This window comes from Ruditapes philippinarum, unplaced genomic scaffold (assembly GCF_026571515.1).
Source record: "Ruditapes philippinarum isolate M1 unplaced genomic scaffold, ASM2657151v2 ctg1595_1_1_1_1, whole genome shotgun sequence".
NCBI classification, from domain to species: Eukaryota; Metazoa; Mollusca; class Bivalvia; order Venerida; family Veneridae; genus Ruditapes; species Ruditapes philippinarum.
This window is the reverse complement of record NW_026854134.1, coordinates 155,468-175,076: the sequence shown is the minus strand read 5'-3', so window position 1 is coordinate 175,076 and position 19,609 is coordinate 155,468. Positions and strand designations below refer to the sequence as shown.

The 19,609-nt window shown below is 32.1% G+C and overlaps 1 protein-coding gene across 2 annotated transcripts; it reads right to left on the bottom strand.

The window, feature by feature from the left end:
- Nucleotides 1-444: 444 nt before the first annotated feature.
- Nucleotides 445-19,507, bottom strand: LOC132739063 (E3 ubiquitin-protein ligase MGRN1-like). 2 transcript variants are annotated; one of them, XM_060726715.1, is made up of 14 exons: nt 19,096-19,507; nt 13,390-13,508; nt 13,004-13,092; nt 11,733-11,882; nt 10,775-10,892; nt 9,880-9,943; nt 9,178-9,341; nt 6,326-6,556; nt 4,959-5,085; nt 4,633-4,705; nt 4,148-4,321; nt 2,903-2,999; nt 2,375-2,552; nt 445-1,528 (listed from the first exon to the last, which is right to left on the bottom strand). In XM_060726715.1, exons 1-14 carry the CDS (start codon nt 19,190-19,192, stop codon nt 1,245-1,247), a joined length of 1,965 nt encoding a protein of 654 aa, XP_060582698.1. In that variant the 5' UTR covers nt 19,193-19,507; the 3' UTR covers nt 445-1,244. The 2 variants fall into 2 exon arrangements, with proteins under 2 accessions (XP_060582698.1, XP_060582699.1); XM_060726716.1 differs by having other exon boundaries at nt 2,375-2,549.
- Between the last annotated feature and the right edge of the window lie 102 nt (nt 19,508-19,609).

Sequence of the window (19,609 nt, the reverse complement as noted above, 5' to 3'; positions counted from 1 at the left end):
ACAATTATTTCTAAATTTGTCATTTAAAAGTATGTTCAAAGTCCACTAACACATAATGATACTGGATAAAAAATAAACAGAATACTACTTTTTTTCAACTTATAAATATTTGGTCTATTTTTCTTGTCAGTATAAATCAATATAAAACACTGGCAACAAATACCAATATCAACATTTGATCCTTCTATTATAGATCAAGAACATCATTTTCCTATAAATAGATTGTATCCAGTTCTCATACTGGGGGATAAAACTACGTAACTTAAATCACAGAATAACAATTAAGTTTTACTCTCTAAAAAACTATCTTTAATAGTAAATTACCAGTATTTCTGTAAGCATCTTCATAGTGAGACGAACTGGTTTTTAACCAATATCATGCAATTATCTTAAATGAACTGGTCCATCTTTCAATCTTGACCAAACCATATTTTTTTATCTTGAAATTTTCAAATTTTTTATACCGAATGATTAGTGAATGGTTCCGACCATGATCACTGGCACAAATGTGCCAGATAATTTGAGTCTGCACTGGTCACATGGGTAAAATCTGCTGTCTTCTGCAGCCTAAGATTAAACTATTTATTCTCATAAAATAACAAATATGTACCATACCACAACATCCATTTATCTGTGGATTACAAATATATAATATTTAGAAATGCAGCTGTAAATATGTGTTGACATTTTCATTTCCTTATTTATCTATAAAGAATGCAATGGAATAAATTCAACATACTGTAAGCAAATCACAACCAAATATCTTATCTGAGAATTCTGGTACTTTTTTCTACTACAAGTAAAATTTAATTTCAGTAATTCAGAGACTTTCAGTACCAAATGATATATATTCCTAGCTTAGGCTTTTATACCTGAAAAATGTAATTTATATGATATAACTTATAGTAAACAAATAAAGTTTGTTCTTCTCTGAACAAAACAACATTGTGATAAATCTGCTTTTTCAAAAGTAAGCAAAGTGTCTGATATGGATGACAAGCACACTGAAGCTTGTTACATTTATAGCTAACAAATTCAAGAAAACTACAAATCATATGCTCTAATAGTGCTAATGTGAATCATATCTGTTCTCAACTAAAACTTAAGCATTGCTTAATCATTTCAGTAATATTGCAAATACTCCCAATTCTTATTTCAGAATTCTCTAGTGAATCGAAACGCTCAAATCAACATCTGAGATAGAAGTTCTCAGAGAAACATATTTTTGATTGTTTTTATTGATTTCAATGATCTTGGTTCAAGGAGAGGTCATGTGACTGTGGTAGTAGAACATGAGAGCTATGATTACTGCTCCCGGAGTCGGTGCTACTCGGTGCGGATGTTGACAGGTGTAAGTTAATCGGTACAATAGCGGCACCATCATCTGTATCAATCTCCGTGTCACCTGCGGCAGAATCCTCGCACATCACCGTGGCGTAGTCAGGGGGTGGATTATATGCAGAGTCGGAAATTGTCTCTGTAAGTTCTTGTCCGCTTGCTATACTGTCAAGTCTCTCTTCAGAAATGGCTATAAAATACAAACACATTAATCTTTATAATATCTGTAACCATCATTAGAAAAGTAAAAGGAAATCTACCTTTTTTATTGCAAAATTATATGAAGGAAACCAATAGCTATCATTATATTTATTAAGTATTACTAAAACTTTTTCATTGAAATAAACCCAATAGAGATTTAAGGAAAGACAAAAAAAACATTTAACATAGGTAACCATGTAAAATGTTCTCCTGATAATTTATGATATATAGGCATTCAAGGGAAAAAACCAAATGTTTACAATCAATGTCACATTTAACATATAATAGGCCAGACATAGACCTTGTGTAAGCTTTCTTTAAAACATTTTGTCATTATTAATCTTGCACTAAATGGTGTTGCACCCTCATTTTATGTTAAAGATAAAAACTATTAAAATGTTCAACATGCTTTTTCAGACACACACAATATTTTAACAGACAATCAGGACATGTTTGTCTTACAAAGTTTAAATAAGTAAAATGTTGTTAAATTTTTGTTTAGTCATATGACTTAAGTCATCTGTGACCAATGAAAACTCTGACCATTGATGATATGCCATTACAGTGAAATTAATGATGACGTGAATTTAGAGATCCCATATATTTTGCATTGTCCAATTCTTTCTCAATGTGCATGGAAAATTCAAAATTTAAAATTTAAATCAACTAATTTATGATTAAGATTAAGTCAATAACCTTTCTAAAAGTTTCAGTCATACTAACATTGTTGTGTACAGCATCTTTGAAATTTACTTATACAATGACAGGAATAGTGTACACTAAGACAGTACTTGTACTTGTTATAAAATGTTCAAAAGAAACAAGAATGTCATACCACAACAATCATCATCATCTAAATCATAGTCAGGATCTGGCTCTATTTCTCCCTCTGATGTATCTTCACGTTCATCATCAGCAAGGTTCTCTGATGATACTGTTAGATGTGGATATGGTACAGTCAACTCAGCTGGACAGTTACCTTCAACCTCAGGTAGGTCAGTTCTTGGTAACTGCTAATATCATACAATCAATTCATGATTTAGATATAAATTATAATGGTTTAAATAGCATTATTACTATATCTGGATATTATACCTTACTTGACATTGTCATTAAGCCCTCAACTGTAGGCTATTTAATGTATGTAAGTTGACTTGTCAGTCACTATAATGATAAGAAGTGATTTGTACTAAGTCTTCTAACATATTATCTTGTATTAAATGAGCAAGATATATCAACACATAATATTATCTTTCTTCTTCTCGTTCACCGCTACAATCTCAGGCTGGCCACATCGATGAAGGTTGCCGTCTTCTGCAGTTCCTCCATTATATATTATTATTACAACTAAACATTTTCTTACCTCATTAACCATGCGTACAGTGTCTGTCACTTTCTCCTGATCAGATGATGGTGACCTAGGTAACGAGTTATTGTCCCCTCCTCCAACCTTCCGTAATCTAAAATAAATTATATAATAATGTAATTCTACCATCAACCTTTGACATGCTTGCTGCAACTGAGCCTACTTATACTACCAATGCAGACCAAGATTAACTGACACATCCATGCAGTGCCATCATGGTTTTCACTGTTCACTATTTAGTTAATACTTATTTTGAAAAATGCACTAAAATTTGTGAATGGTTTTATTCAGATTGAAAGATAAACTAGACCATTTATTATATTTTGTGTGGTAAGGGTTAAAACCTTCTTTAATTGTTAAATAGAGAAAAACAGAATCCTTAAAGAATGCCCAAAAACAGCAATATGGAAATGCTGCAGACTTGGTCTGAATGAGCCTGTTCATGAACCATAGTGGTAATTGCAAGCTTTTGTCTAGGCCCCCTAACACTGCCTTTAGTAGAATTCAACTGTCATGAAAATGGCAAAATTTTATATTAAGACACATCTGCAGATGTGTTAATTATAATACAGAAATTATCATGGTTACCAAACATTTTTACACTTCTGGATCAACTAAGAACAAGTGCTGCCATGTTGTCTACATGTGAACAAGTACATGTTTACTGCGATGTTTGCAATGAAACAATACATGATCAACTCTGTACATACAGACTGTATTAGACTTTTTGCTGTTAAATGATAATGCTCTAAGTCATCAATAACAAAACTGTTGCAGACTCATATTAAAGTATCTAGTGTTATAAAACTTCTTTATCAATAAACATGTTCAAAATTTTGAAAATTTTGTAAAACAGAAAAATGACCCCACAGTGTTCATTAGAATAAAATTTAATGTTAGTATGATTTATTAGAATGTTCCACTGCCAATCTGAAAAGTACTTTCACAGGAAAATACAAATGTGGTGGTCAGAGACCTGCCTAATGAGAGTGGAACATTCTCTTCCCCCACTAATAGCTTAACTTGAATCTTTTTTCAAGTAAGCTCAAGTGAGAACAAGAAATATGTTTTTACCCCTGTTTTGAGATGCCCGTCCACATATCCACATGTCTTTGTCTGATTCTACCGACAAATGAATATAATTTGAGGTTTGTCAAAAATTACGAACAAAGGCAAATCTATATACCTCCCCTGAAGTAGTGAGGGTTTAGAAATGGGTATATTTTTTCAACAATAACCTACCTTCCAGATCTATTTTTGGGTTTCTGTGCTGGAGATTTAGCAGGATCAGCTAGTGGTACTGATGACTCTGTTTTTGCAGACGTGTCTGTCCGTTCACCGTCCTTCTCTTCTGGAATCTTTTTATCATCTTCACTCATCATCAGTTCCTTCACAGTTTCCACTGGTAAATTACGTCTGCAGTGACAAAGACAATCATTTGTCATACCATGATACCATGATACTTCTATTATATCATCATAATTTATTCTGATTTCATTGTAATATCAACATAATTATAAAGAGGTATTATTGAATGTGAAATAAATTATATATATTTTGCCAAAAAAGCTGTTACATTTACACTATTTTCTTTAAAAATTCCATGACCATGAAGAAAGGAAATATTCATCATTATTGTGTTAAGGCTGCAAAAAAAGTTACAAAGATAATTCAACACTTTCTTAACAGATGTACAATTTGAAAGGCTGTAAAAAAATTGGTCTTACTTTTTGCTGGATCTTCTTTTGTGTCGAGATTCTGTGTCTGTCTGGAATCTTGAAGGAGGGGGTACATGTATTCCTATAATTATATCATACTTAAGTATGTAAACATCAATTTCAAAACCTATATATACTATATAAAAATAACCTATTAATAATAATTCAATTGCCAGATCTATGTTTGAAAAGTACAGCAATAATTTCTTGCATGTCCCAATATATAAAATAAAATGCACTGTTCATAAGCTTTTGTTGTTAATTTATCTACATTTGTACTATTTGCAATACCTTAACATTCAGTATTATAATCAAATATTTATTGGTCAGCTCACCCTCCATGGTGTTTAAGGGAGGTAACCCACATGGTCCATTTAAAGCTTCTATGAGAGATACAGCCTCATATCCTGGTGGAACACCTTCCTGACTTACAGGAGTTTCCTCCATTGTTTGATCCCCAGACTAAAACAACCAATCAATATAGGTGATAAATTACGTGTTATTATAAATAAAAACTAACATATGTATTAAAGAAGTTTAATGCCTAAAATAATCAAAATAATAATATGTCAGGCATTTGACAATAACTGATATGAGCCTCCAATTATGACCCTAAGTGCATGTGTAAAGTTTCAAGTAAATATCTTTGAAGACCTTTAGCCTTTAACCAAAATTTCTAAGTTTCAAAGGGGAAAATAATTCTGCAAATATTGCAAGCAGAGTTATGCAATTTTGCAACCTGATGTACATTGTTACTATAAAAAAGTATTTTAAATTTCAATTGAATATCTCAAGCAATTATTGAAATATTTGACTTTACAAAAAAACTTTAACTGAAATTTCTAAGTTCCAAAGAGGCATAATTCTGTCAATATTGTAGGCATAGTTATCCAACTTGTCAATCTGATGTACCTTGTTACTATAAATAAGTATTGTAAGTTTCAATTGAATATCTCAAGCATTAATTGAGATATTTGACTTTACAAAAAACTTTAACCAAAAGTTATAAGTTAAAAGGGGCATAATTATGTCAATATTGTAGGCAGAGATATCCAACTTGTCAATCTGATGTACCTTGTTACTATAAATAAGTATTGTAAGTTTCAATTGAATATCTCAAGCAATAATTGAGATATTTGACTTTACAAAAAACTTTAACCAAAAGTTATAAGTTAAAAAGGGGCACAATTCTGTCAATATTGTAGGCAGAGTTATCCAACTTGTCAATCTGATGTACCTTGTTACTATAAATAAGTATTGTAAGTTTCAATTGAATATCTCAAGTAATAATTGAGATATTTGACTTTACAAAAAACTTTAACCAACGCAGACGCCGACGCCGGGGTGACTACAATAGCTCTCATATTCTTCGAATAGTCGAGCTAATAAAAACCAACATATGTATTAAAAGAGTTTAATGCCTAAAATAATCAAAATGATAATATGTCAGGCATTTGACAATAACTGATATGAGCAAATAACATTTGACAAGAACAGTTACTGATATAAGTAAATTAAATTATAATACTTGTGTTAACATATTTCTGCTGCTTCTTCAAACAGTATTAAGTTATATGTTTAATTGAAATTCAATTCCATATACTTTATTATGAACATCTGCAACTAATATAATAATTAATGAGGATATATAGAAAATCAGTTAATATAATTTTTGATATTAAGAATGTAACATCCTGCTTACCTGCTGAAGAGCCACCACTTGTTTTCGCCTCATGGCACGGATCTGTAGTAAAGCTCTGAACGGTGACCTACATATAGGACAACTGCTTGCCTGATATCTCAGAGATTCTGCACATGTGCTACACAAACATAAATGCCTACATGGGAGGATAAGTGTGTCTCGCATATCAGACATACATATAACACACTCGGCACCACTGTCTTCAATGTCATCATCATCACCATCTTCATCCTATATATCAATCAAAATATTTCTTATAATGCATAGATCTATCTTATAGTTCAGTAGTGAAAAATAAAGTTAAGTTCATTACTTGACTTGTAACAAATATCAGCCACTGAAAACTGATCAAATCAGAATCAATATATTGTTCATGGCACTAACATTCATTAAATTTGAATATAATTCTTGTTCAACTTCATGTCTCAGCATAAAGGTGTCACTTTAAAAAAGTCACACGATCACTGCAATATGAACAAAATCTACATTTAATATTAAAATGTTTATTATGCTATATTTTATTTTTGAAATGATGATTTTTTTTCTTAAATCACAGCTAGCATGTGTGGGGAACAGTTTGAATTAACTTCTGCTGTCTATCTTCAACTTAATCTAAAATAGAAGTTTTGTCCATTCCTAGTCCTATATAAGGAGAATAATAAGTTTTGTACATATTATTTGAGAAACAATCAAAATAAACAACCTATCTAAATTCATGGGAGATAACTGCAAAGGATATAACAATGCATTTTGATCAAACTTATCTCCCTTGCATGAGACTGATTTTCAAAAGAACTGTCTAGCTTGTAAAGTTGAAAACATTTAGAGCATGCTAAACTGTAATGAGACATGGCCATTTAAATGGTCACTACATTTCTAAAGGAACTTCAATGAGGTCAAAAAGCCTAAAAATATAAAATCTGAAATTTTTACATCGTTCAACTGGGGCACTTAAAACAGAAAAATGTGAAGAAAAAAAAAGAAATATAAACAATAATATTGAAAATAATTGTTAAGTTTGATTCTTAAATTGATTTGAGTTAACAGCGTTTTGTCATATTAAGTTCTTTTTACAGAATATGATTAAAATGGATATTCCAAAATTTTGCACACAAGTTATTTTTGGTATTGATCAACATTGAGACATCTAAAAATCTCAAAAAAAGTATTTCCAGTCCTGTCGTGCTAAGAAACCTAAGTAGAGTCCCTTCAGGAACCATTTATTTACTTTAATTGATTGGGTTTTATGATGCACCAACACAGTAAAGGTCATATGGCGACTTTTCAGCTTTACTGGTGGAGGAAGACCCAAGGTGCTCTCCTGTACATTATTTCAGGCACAAACAGGCACCGGAGAAGAAGCACTGACATTCTGTAAGCTAAGTGGAATGCTTCAGCACATGAAAGAATCCAAAAGACCTGTCGGGATTTGAGCCCACAGCAATGACGGGCAAGTGGTTGGAGTCATCGACATGACCACTCAGCCATGGACGCCCATTTAGAACCATTTAAAACCTTGAACATAAATTTCAAACATCCTATGAAAGTTGGTGCTTTATAATATTTATTAACTCGAGTCAGATGCTGGGGTGCCAAATTATTTGCATATAATGGCTGTGTCCTGTGGGAGAATGGACCCTCTTCTATTTGGAATAAAACTATGTTGTTTACTTTTAAATTGTCAGTCAAAAGTCATTTTCTTCAGAATATCTCCTTGATGCATATCCTCTTATGTTCAATTGTAAAAATAATTTTTATATAAAATTCTATTGTCTTTCTTAACATCAGACTATGATATTCTATTTCAGGCCTGTATGTCAATACCATCAGAGGGGGATCAATCAATAAGAGATTTTGTTCTCTTTAGTTGTTGTTTTATGTTATGTACTGTATTATTGTTTTATTGTTTATTAGATATTGTTTACCATGTTATTCCATAACAATGAAATAAATCTGTCATGAACAATAACTGTGATAAAGCTGGTCAAAATACACTAAATGTTTTATAACATTTCAGTTAAAATGTTGCTAAGTGATATTATTTCCTTGTATTGATTTATTTAGTTATACAATGATATTTACGTATTATTTCATACGTGTAGGAGGCCAATAGTTTAGCCAAACTGTTAAACTGTAAAGTGCTAATATATGGTTTCCACTGTGATAATGGCCACCTTTAGAGTTGATAAACAACTTTTACAATAACATTCTATTTATTGCATTACTTGTTATGAAAGCAGAGATGTAAATAACTAGAAATAATGTATACACATGTTTTAGACTGTGGTTGCTACATGTTTTATATAGTGCAGACAAAAGTTATAATATCGAATATTATATACATTTTTATCTAGTCATCTACATTACAGATGTCAATTATTAAAAATTGAATAATATTTTGAAAATGCTTGAGAATTTTTTTTTAACACATTCATGGAATGCCATTCAGGGCTTAAACATGTATATAATTATATCACTGCCGGCCATCTTGATATCTGTAACAGTCTGTTTTTAACAAATTTTGTACACCAACATTCTGAAATCATTCCTGTTGAATTTAATCAGAGTCTGGCCAGCACTTAAAAGGACTGGTGATATGTCTTTTAAATGTCTATTTTACCTCTGGAGGCCATTTTGTTCCACAATACAGAAATATTTTTGCCCTTATTAGTAAAGGAACATCATAAGATTATTTCAGTATCATAAGCTTAAGATGTCAATTAAAACAAAGATGGATCTCCATATAAAACAAGAAATTCTTATATAAAAAACAGGAAATTAAAAAGTTTCTAATCAGTGTGACAGACATATAAACTAGCAACACAAAATAAGAGGAGAACATATATCTTTACCTTGACTTTCTCATTATTCTTGTTTTCAATGCCATATATTTCTTGCAATAAATAACTAAGCCCATGAACAAACTGTTTCTGTTTAAGAGGCTTTACTACATAGCATCCATCCAAAGAGCTTCGCTCAATAAGGGCAAATGTCATATGTGCATGCATGGAGTTCTCTGCAAAAAGAAAACAACAAATAATCAATTCCCTTAATAACAGTAACCTAAAGCAATCTTTGTAACATAATGAAAAAGTCTTCACCGAAACATAAGTACCTCTTACCTATGTGATTAATAAATAGAGGACATTCAAGTTTTTTCTATAAATACAGGATTTATTTTCATTGAGTGGTGTGAAAATAAATATTTCATAAGTGGCAGTAACCACAAGTGGAATATAATAAATTTCATACCACAAGATGAAATTAAATCCTGTATTGATAGAAAAAAGTGGAATTTTCTGTTTATAATATACTTTTTCTCTTTTTTTAACATTGTGAATAGGAAGAATTCCCTATAATTTTGTGTATTGGCTGAATTTAGAAGAAAGTAGTCTGGCAAGACACCTGCGATATACGGAAAATATGTTTCACTGCAGTATAAAATAAATCTTCACAGTGAAAATAGGGAAAATAAAAATATGCATTTTATTTCATCAATTTTTTTCAATACCGTATTTCATTTATAATTATATAATAAAATGTTATCTTCTCACCATCATCCTCAGCTATACACTGTATTACTACTGGTATTTCCTCTTTATCTGCTGTATACTGTAACTGAAAATAATGGAAAACATTTAAAAATAATGACATAATAAATAGTGAAGAAACCAGACCATCATCAGACCACACAAAATTGTATATGCTGGGCAATGGTTGCATGCTTTTATTCAGTTACCCCACATCAGACTTAAGTTTAAATAATTTGGAACATAAAACGTTTTACAGACCTTAAAGACACATAATTATAATAATCTAAATTTATATAACTATTACTAACTACAGTCCTGTTTAGAATTCCAAATTCAATTACAGAAGATCACCTTATACCATATTGATTTCATATCATTCCTGGTTATTTTTTATGCTAGCATCTTCTCCATGTTATTTTGTGTGATGAACATAATTATGATGTTAATAGTCAGTAAAAAATTGAAATTATGATGAGAATATTAATTGTAATAGTATAAGATAAGAGTATCAAATCCTGTGAACACCTGTATCAAATCCTGTGAACACCAGGCAAGATAAAATCATAGAGATAATGCTATGACTGCAACTATTACAAAAATAATGTGTGCCTGAAATAATGCATGGTGGGGCACCTGAGGTCTTTCTTTACCAGTAAAAATTGGAAAGTCATCAAATGAACTCATTGCGTATGTGCAACATAAAATCCAATCAGAAAAAGGGAAGCTAATGAAAAGCATGTACAATAAAGTGTCATCATTTTAGTACTGGACTCTTATGTATTAAGTACAATTGAACACTAGTTGTCATAGGAATGTTAAAAAATAAGAATTCTATTTTCATATTTACCGAACAAAAAAATAAATCTCAAAATTTATTTCCAATTCCTTCAAAAAAAAATTTCAATATTTAAAATACCTCCTCATCTGTGAACCTTGACGGGTCTATTATATATGATGATTGTTGAAATAACTGAGACGCCCCTCTTTTATAATGAAATGTCTCGGACGCTGTGCTTGGATCTCTTGGATGATAACTGTAACATAGCAAATAGCATAAAAAATTATAAAAAAGTCAAAAATTAATTTTATAAGTCTAAAACTTAATGAAATAATAGTAAATGAAATAAACATTTACAAAGTGATTAGTCATAATGTACATTTTAGTATAATATTGGTAAATCTATGTCTCCATGGAAACCACATGTATTTGCTAAGAAAATATTTGATGTATAAAACTGAGCATGTATACTGTAAATTGCTTTTGGTCCTTTTCCTTAATGTAAACCAAACCTGTATATTTTGTTTACGTCACTTCTTTGAGGAGGTCATTATAGAGCGTGACTTTGTATCATGTTTGTTTATCTAGAAAGTGAGTATAACCTGAACTATACTAATATGAATCAGAGATAGTATGAACTTATGAAGTTATGACCGTGTTCACATTACAAAGTTCTTATATACATGTATTTTACTGACAGTCCTGTACACTTAAAGATCCTGTATGTTGTAACAACACTTAAGTGAAATTTCATATATGTACATAATTATTCTTCTAAAGTAAAACAATTTCCAAACATCTAAAATTTGTTAAATATGGACTGCAAATGTTTATACACATTATAAGTAATCATTAAAATATATGCATTTGTTTTTTATTGAAAAATTTGGCTAAAATTTTATCCACATTGTACTTACCTCCCTTTGTTTACAAATTACATGAAATGTAAATTCTGTAATAATATTACTCTTTACAATAATGCTTTTTGGATCTTCAACCACCCATCTCTAATATTAACATAATACCCTACAAGTAATTTATAATGGTACATTTAATTGATATACAATCCTAACTATGAGTGTTTCATATTGTGTACCTGATTTGTCCATTAGCTATCTCCTCTGTACTAAATAAACTGATCTTGATTGAACATTTAACATCACAATCAAATGTAAACTCGAGGTTATATTTGTTGTTTAAAGTTTCGTCCCTCTCATCCGCCTTCAACTTCTCCACTTCAGGAATCCTGAGAAAATTAATCAACATTCACATAAAATATTTAAAGTATATTATACATATTGTTATTGCAGAACTGTTCATTGTTTAATTAATGAAGAGATTTCCATGAAACTAAATGTTAAGATTAAGCAATATACAGTATAGAGACAAGTAATAAACAACTTGACATGAGTCTATAGGACACTGATACCCAGGCCACTTCATTTCCCTTTTACAGTAACATATTTACACACTTATGTATTTTTCATAAAGGACAATTGGTTATATTATTGTCAATAAGTTATAACTGTAATATAATAATATACTATATAACAAGAGTATAACTCTAAAAAGTATTGTTTTCATGATGATGCCCCTTGTCAAACAATTGCATCTTGTCAAGATAAACAAGTTATTGTAAGTTTCATGTTGTTCACTTTTAAATGTTTAAGTAATAGGGCTATATTAAAGTTTTTACATTAAACCAATGATGACGAAAAAGATGATGACACCCCACAGCATGCATAATAGCCTGATGTTTTCTTTGAAACAGAAAAACTAAAATAGTACAATGTATAATAACTAATAAAGTTACAAACCTATAACTGAGGAAACTCAGACCTCAAAATGTTTAGGGGTAATATACTGGCCATGGACAATGTCTCTACCAAGTAACATAAACCATGGCTCATAAATTCCTTATGAAGTTATTGACAAGGAAAGGGTTTTACAATAAGTGCCAATGTGACTTCACCGACCTCCAGAAGTCATCTACTGTCCAAGTCACATAAACCATGGCTCATTCCTTATCAATGTATTGTTCAGACAAGGATTTATCATTAAATGTCTAGGTGACCTTCACCTTTGACCTTATAATCAATAGAGGTCATATACTGAAACCAAGATAATTAAACCACAAATAATTCTTCTCAAGTTACTGAACAGACAAGATGGTCAGACAGATGGAAAATGCCATTACAGAAGAATGCTCCTCTCCTTTTAAGCAGAGTATAAAATGTCTTTGCAACAATAAATATCATAGTAACGATAGTCAATATCTATTAGAAAATAGTAATCAAGGATGTTTTTTTATTCAAACAGACAACCTGAAAAAAAATTGTTCACTGTTTACAAGACTATGATACTTACCTAACAAGTCTAAGCGTATCTTTCCTTATATTTACAAGACTTTTCAATGTTTTTGTTGGCTCGTTACCAGAGGCTGGTGGGTAGGGGAACTGCAGCAAAAATCATTCTAGTCTTAGAAATAATTTATATACTAGTCAGTTTACTTTAACATTTCTAAAAGATCAGGAGATAATCTTTGAAGTGATATTCTGAAATTTATTTACTATATTTAGAAGAACCTAAGAATAATTTATATATTGTTAAAATTATCTTAGAACTTGTGTTTGGATTTTCTTACAATTGAAACCATGTATTACATATACAATATTTAACAACTTTCTGTATTAAAATTTACATTAATTGTTTTTGTAAAATGCTCATGGAAACTGATTATTATTTTTACTTACTGGAATAGGTTTACATCCAAGAAAGTTTAAGTCAGTATTCTCTCCAAACAGATACGATTCTGGCTGTGACATATCAAACCTTTCTCCACCCATAATAAAATGAGAACCAAAATAGTTACCTGAAATAAGAGAATGAGAATGAATAAATATCATTTGAGTATAAATATATCACATACCAACATCATGTAAATAAATTAGAACAGAAATGAACATTTATATTGGAATGTTAGTTTATATTACCAACTTAAATACCTGTTTGAATAAGTTCACAAGTTATCTCCCATAACTTCTCAAAACTAGATTAACACATAATAATCTCACTCTTTAATGTTGATGATAACAAATTGAAAAATATCCTGTTCATAGCTTATGTTACTGCAACAATTTTCATTTGCACATGTCATAATTTTAACATAATATTTAACAAGCAGTTTTGGTTTTCAGTAATGTGTCAAAGTTCTACAGTATTGATCCATATATAACACAACAACTGGAGACATAAGGCTTTATTTATATGTGCCGTAAAATTTTCCAATTTTGGAAAAAAGGTTATTGTGAAATTTGCCAATTTAGAACAAGAGCTGTCGGTAGGACAGCAACGCTCGACTATTCTTAGTGCTTGATAGTAAAACAAGAACTGTCGGAGGACAGTAACGCTCGACTATTCGAAAATTTGTCACAAGGGTGTTTCATTGAGTATAATAATGGTTACCTATATGAATACATAAAATTGTCCGAAAAAGTACAAACCCTTCAAGTTTCAATACATTCCCTTCAGTAGCTACGGAGATACAAGCTTACACACTAAAACTTAACCAAGAATTTATGAATCGAAAAAGGGCCATAATTATGCGAAAAAGTAAATCAGAGTTATGGGACTTGTGCCAATCATCTTAGATAATCACAGACAACAAGAGTGTGAAGTTTCAATCCATTCCCTTCAGTAGTAATGGAGATACCAGCTTACACGCAAAAACTTAACCAAGAATTTCTAAGTCAAAAAAGGGGCATAATTGTGCAAAAAAGCAAATCAGAGTTATGGGACTTGTGCCAATCATCTTAGATAATCACAGAGACCAAGTGTGTGAAGTTTCAATCCATTCCCTTCAGTAGTTATGGAGATACCAGCTTACATACAAAAACTTAACCAAGAATTTCTAAGTCAAAAAAGGGGCATAATTATGAAAAAAAGCAAATCAGAGTTATAGGACTTGTGCCAATCATCTTAGATAATCACAGAGAACAAGTGTGTGAAGTTTCAATCCATTCCCTTCAGTAGTTATGGAGATACCAGCTTACATACAAAAACTTAACCAAGAATTTCTAAGTCAAAAAAGGGGCATAATTATGTAAAAAAGCAAATCAGAGTTATAGGACTAGTGCCAATCATCTTAGATAATCACAGAGAACAAGTGTGTGAAGTTTCAATCCATTCCCTTCAGTAGTTATGGAGATACCAGCTTACACGCAAAAACTTAACCAAGAATTTCTAAGTCAAAAAAGGGGCATAATTATGTAAAAAAGCAAATCAGAGTTATGGGACTTGTGCCAATCATCTTAGATAATCACAGACAACAAGTGTTTGAAGTTTCAATCCATTCCCTTCAGTAGTTATGGAGATACCAGCTTACACGCAAAAACTTAACCAAGAATTTCTCAGTCGAAAAAGGGGCATAATTATGTAAAAAAGCAAATCAGAGTTATGGGACTTGTGCCAATCATCTTAGATAATCACAGAGAACAAGTGTTTGAAGTTTCAATCCATTCCCTTCAGTAGTTATGGAGATACTAGCTTACACGCAAAAACTTAACCAAGAATTTCTAAGTCAAAAAAGGGGCATAATTATGTAAAAAAGCAAATCAGAGTTATGGGACTTGTGCCAATCATCTTAGATAATCACAGAGAACAAGTGTGTGAAGTTTCAATCCATTCCCTTCAGTAGTTATGGAGATACCAGCTTACATACAAAAACTTAACCAAGAATTTCTAAGTCAAAAAAGGGGCATAATTATGTAAAAAAGCAAATCAGAGTTATGGGACTTGTGCCAATCATCTTAGATAATCACAGAGAACAAGTGTGTGAAGTTTCAATCCATTCCCTTCAGTAGTTATGGAGATACCAGCTTACATACAAAAACTTAACCACAGGGACGCCGACGCCGACAAATGGGTGACTGCATTAGCTCGATTATTCTGCGAATAGTCGAGCTAAAAAAATGCTTGATACAATTACCTCCTCCTGTTTACAGGTTGGGGTAATGATGGTGAACAAGTGTGCAAAGTTTCAAAGCCATATGTCAATGGACTTTGAAAATATTTGAACTATTACAAAAACTTTAACGTAAATTCTAAGTCGAAAAAGGGGCATAATTCTGTCAAAATGCTTGATACAGTTACCTCCTCCTGTCTACAGGTTGGGGTAATGATGGTGAACAAGTGTGCAAAGTTTCAAAGCCATATGTCAATGGACTTTGAAAATATTTGAACTATTACAAAAACTTTAACATAAGTGGTGACTACAATAGCTCTACTTATTCTTATTGAATAGTCGAGCTAAAAATATGCTAGCATTTAACGTGTTACAATTGTTAAATAAATCTAAATAAATCTTACTTAAACTGTTCAGCTTTTTCTGTCATAACAAATACAAGGGCAGGCTAAAATGTGTACGAATGTGAAACTGCTATCAATTAAAAATCCTGTTTTTATTCACAAAACATGAATATATTCTGTAAGCTAGGCTATTTCGTGACACCAAAATTGAAAATGCGTTACTTTTTTCAAATTGCTGACTTCTAGATTGGGAATATTTTTTTGGGGATTGGGAAACAAGAGGGCCATGATGGCCCTGAGGTCGCTCACCTGTATATAGGCCCCCGGAGCGAGGCCAGTTTAAACTCAAGGGGCTTATTTGAACAAACTTGGAAGACATCCATTAGAAATTGTTTCATGATGTTAAGTTTTTACTATACATATATAATGAAAAACAATGACCCCCCCCCCTGGCAGGGCTAATTTTAACCCAAGGGCTTTTATTTGAACAAACTTGGTAGACACCTATAAGATGTTTCATGCTTAACATCTAAGCTCTAGCTCATTGGGTTTTTTAAAAGAAGATTTTTTAAGTTTTTACTATACACATATAGTTAAAAACAATGGCAACCCTGGGGCGGGGCCAGTTTTGACCCCCCCGGGCTTTTATTTGAACAAACTTTGTAGACACTTAGTAGAAGATGTTTCATGCTTAATATCTAAACAGTAGCTATTTGGGTTTTTTCAAAGAAGATTTTTAAGTTTTTGCTATACACATATAAGGAAAATCAATGACCCCCTGGGCGGGGCCAATTTTGACCCTAGGGCTTTTATTTGAACAAACTTTGTAGACACTCACTAGAAGATGTTCCATGCTTAATATCTAAACTGTAGCTATTTTCGTTTTTTAAAAAGAAGATTTTTTAAGTTTTTGCTATACACATTATGACATATAAGGAAAATCAATGACCCCCTGGGCGGGGCCAATATTGACCCCAGGGCTTTTATTTGAACAAACTTGGTAGACACCCATTAGAACATGTTTCATGCTAAATATCTTAGCTCTAGCTCTTTGAGTTCTTTAAAAGAAGATTTTTTTAAGTTTTTACTATATGCATATAGGGAAAATCAATGACCCCCTGGGGCGGGGCCAATTTTGACCCCAGGCCTTTTGTTTGAACAACCTTGGTAAACACTCATGAAAACAGAAAAGATGTTTCATGCTAAATATCTTAGCTCTAGCTCTTTGGGTTCTTTAAAAGAAGATTTTTAAGTTTTTACTATATGCATATAGGGAAAATCAATGACCCCCTGGGGCGGGGCCAATTTTGACCCCAGGGCTTTTATTTGAACAAACTTGGTAGACACTCATGAGAAGATGTTTCATGCTAAATATCTTAGCTCTAGCTCTTTGGGTTCTTTAAAAGAAGATTTTTTAAGTTTTTACTATATGCATATAGGGAAAATCAATGACCCCCTGGGGCGGGGCCAATTTTGACCCCAGGGCATTTATTTGAACAAACTTGGTAGACACTCACTAGAAGATGTTATATGCCAAATATCTAAGCTCTAGCTCTTTGGGTTTTTTAAAAGAAGATATTTAAAGTTTTTTCTTTCGGTTGCCATGGCAACCAGAGTTCTGCATGGAATTAAATTCTTTGAACAATTTTTAAAGGTGACCACCAAAGGAACATTCCTGTGAAGTTTGGATGAAATTGGCTTGGTGGTTTATGAGGAGATGTCATTTAAAGTAAAAGTTTACGGACGGACGCCGGACGGACGGACGCCGGATGAAAAGCGATCACAAAAGCTCACCCTGTCACTTTGTGACAGGTGAGCTAAAAAACCATAATTTGGTTGGGGAATGGGGCCCATATTTGGACCTATGGGATAGGGGAAAAAAGGCCTGAATTTCTTTGTACAGGGCCAGCAAAATCTGATTTTGTCTTACTTGTCCGTTTTTATGTGAAGCATTTTTTTACTTATCCGTATGATATTTATATAGTAAATTCTTGAAAATTTTCAGTTGTTTATACAGGTCGTGGGACAACCTGGGCAATATGGACAATTGATATTGCCGGCCCTGTTGTATATGATAAAAATTCAGGGCAGTAACAGAGGCCAGTCAGTGTTTAAAGGGTACTATCTGGACATAACAATGAGATGCAAATTCCCTTTTTGTATTGATGGTGATCATGGTTCCCATATAAAGTTTTGTTGAAATCAATCCAGCAGATGCAAAGAAATAGCGATATTGCTCAATATGCATACTAAAACTAATTAAGAGCTATAACTCTGTGTTTAAGAGTCTGACAGGAGCAAAGGAATGATATGCGCATCTCGTCTTAGTATTGAAGGTTCCAATAAAGTTTCATTGAATTCCTGCAAGAAGTTGTAGAGATTTAGCATAGAAACGATTTTTGCTGTAAATACATAATGCATTACTAATCAAGGGCCATAACTCTGTGTTGAAAGGTCTGACCTAAACGAGGCAAGGATATACGCATCTCCTCTTTGTATTGATGGTTCCCATAAAGTTTCATTGAATTCCTGCCAGTGGTTGCAGAAAGATAGCACGAAAGTGATTACTACTCTTTATGCATATTGCATAAAGTTCTAATTAAAAAGAAAACAATATGCACATCTCCGAGCTTGGTATTGAAGGTTCCCAGAAAGTTTCATTGAATTCCTGCCAGTAGTAGTGTTCAGAGCAATAGCATGGAAATGATTATTTCTCTTCATGCATAGTGCATAACTAAAGAAGGGCCAAAACTCTGTGTTGAAGGGTCGGACGTGTTCCCATAAAGTTTCGTTGAATTCTAGCCAGTAGAAGTTTACAGAGAACTACAAGCAACCAAGATTTTGATGGACGAATGGAAAGATAACGCCAAAATAATATCCCCTCCTGATTCCATCGGAGGTGGATAAAAAGCTTTTGAAGCATAAAATAATTCTTGCTGTCAGTTTGATAGTTCATCGACACTGTTGTAAAAAAATCAGAAATTTATGGATTATATAGGTATTGGCAGATTAACTAACTGTGTATTCTTTCTATCTTCTGATCTTAAGCCAGTGATTTCATAATCATACGCTTAAATAGTAAGGGCATTCTTTTTTCGTGAATATTTTGTATTTTTATTGTAGAAAAGTACTTTTATATTATATTAACATACCAGATTTTGGGGGATATTTATAGGCATTGTTGGATGCTACAACTAGAACTTCTACATCACCGTTTCTTCTTCCAAGTGTACTTGAAAAAGCACCCATGATTTGGTTATCAAGTGATTTTCTTTCTTATTCCAAGCCAATAAGACTAAAGGAAAGCTTTCTTTAAATAAAATGAACCATTTCTTTTCTCAGTTTTACTATAATTCGTCCATTACAGTTAACGTTTTGCACTTCCGTGTGAATCGTCATCACTTCTTGTGTATTGATAATTTGATCTGAGCAAGTGCCCGTGACGTAGACATCATTGTGAATTTCGTCGTTTTTTTCTTAATTTCTCAGACATCTGCGCAAATAACTTCAATAAGACATTTGGTAGATACTTATTGACAATTTACATAGGCTTTCTAGACGTGTTAACATTTCCTTTTGCGTATTTTCAAAACAAAAACTTCGATCGCTTACAAGGAAGAAATACAAATCGTTCCGAATCAAACTTTGAAACCCCGCCCTTGTTGT

Bases quoted from the DNA above. Each gene is read 5' to 3' on its own strand.
- LOC132739063 (XM_060726715.1), bottom strand. From the start codon at position 19,192: ATGGGTGCTTTTTCAAGTACACTTGGAAGAAGAAACGGTGATGTAGAA. The intron at 11,883-13,003 runs GTAAGTATCATA...TAATTTTCTCAG, and splicing joins GATACGCTTAGACTTGTTAG to GATTCCTGAAGTGGAGAAGT. The intron at 10,893-11,732 runs GTACACAATATG...GCTATGTTACAG, and splicing joins ATAGCTAATGGACAAATCAG to TTATCATCCAAGAGATCCAA.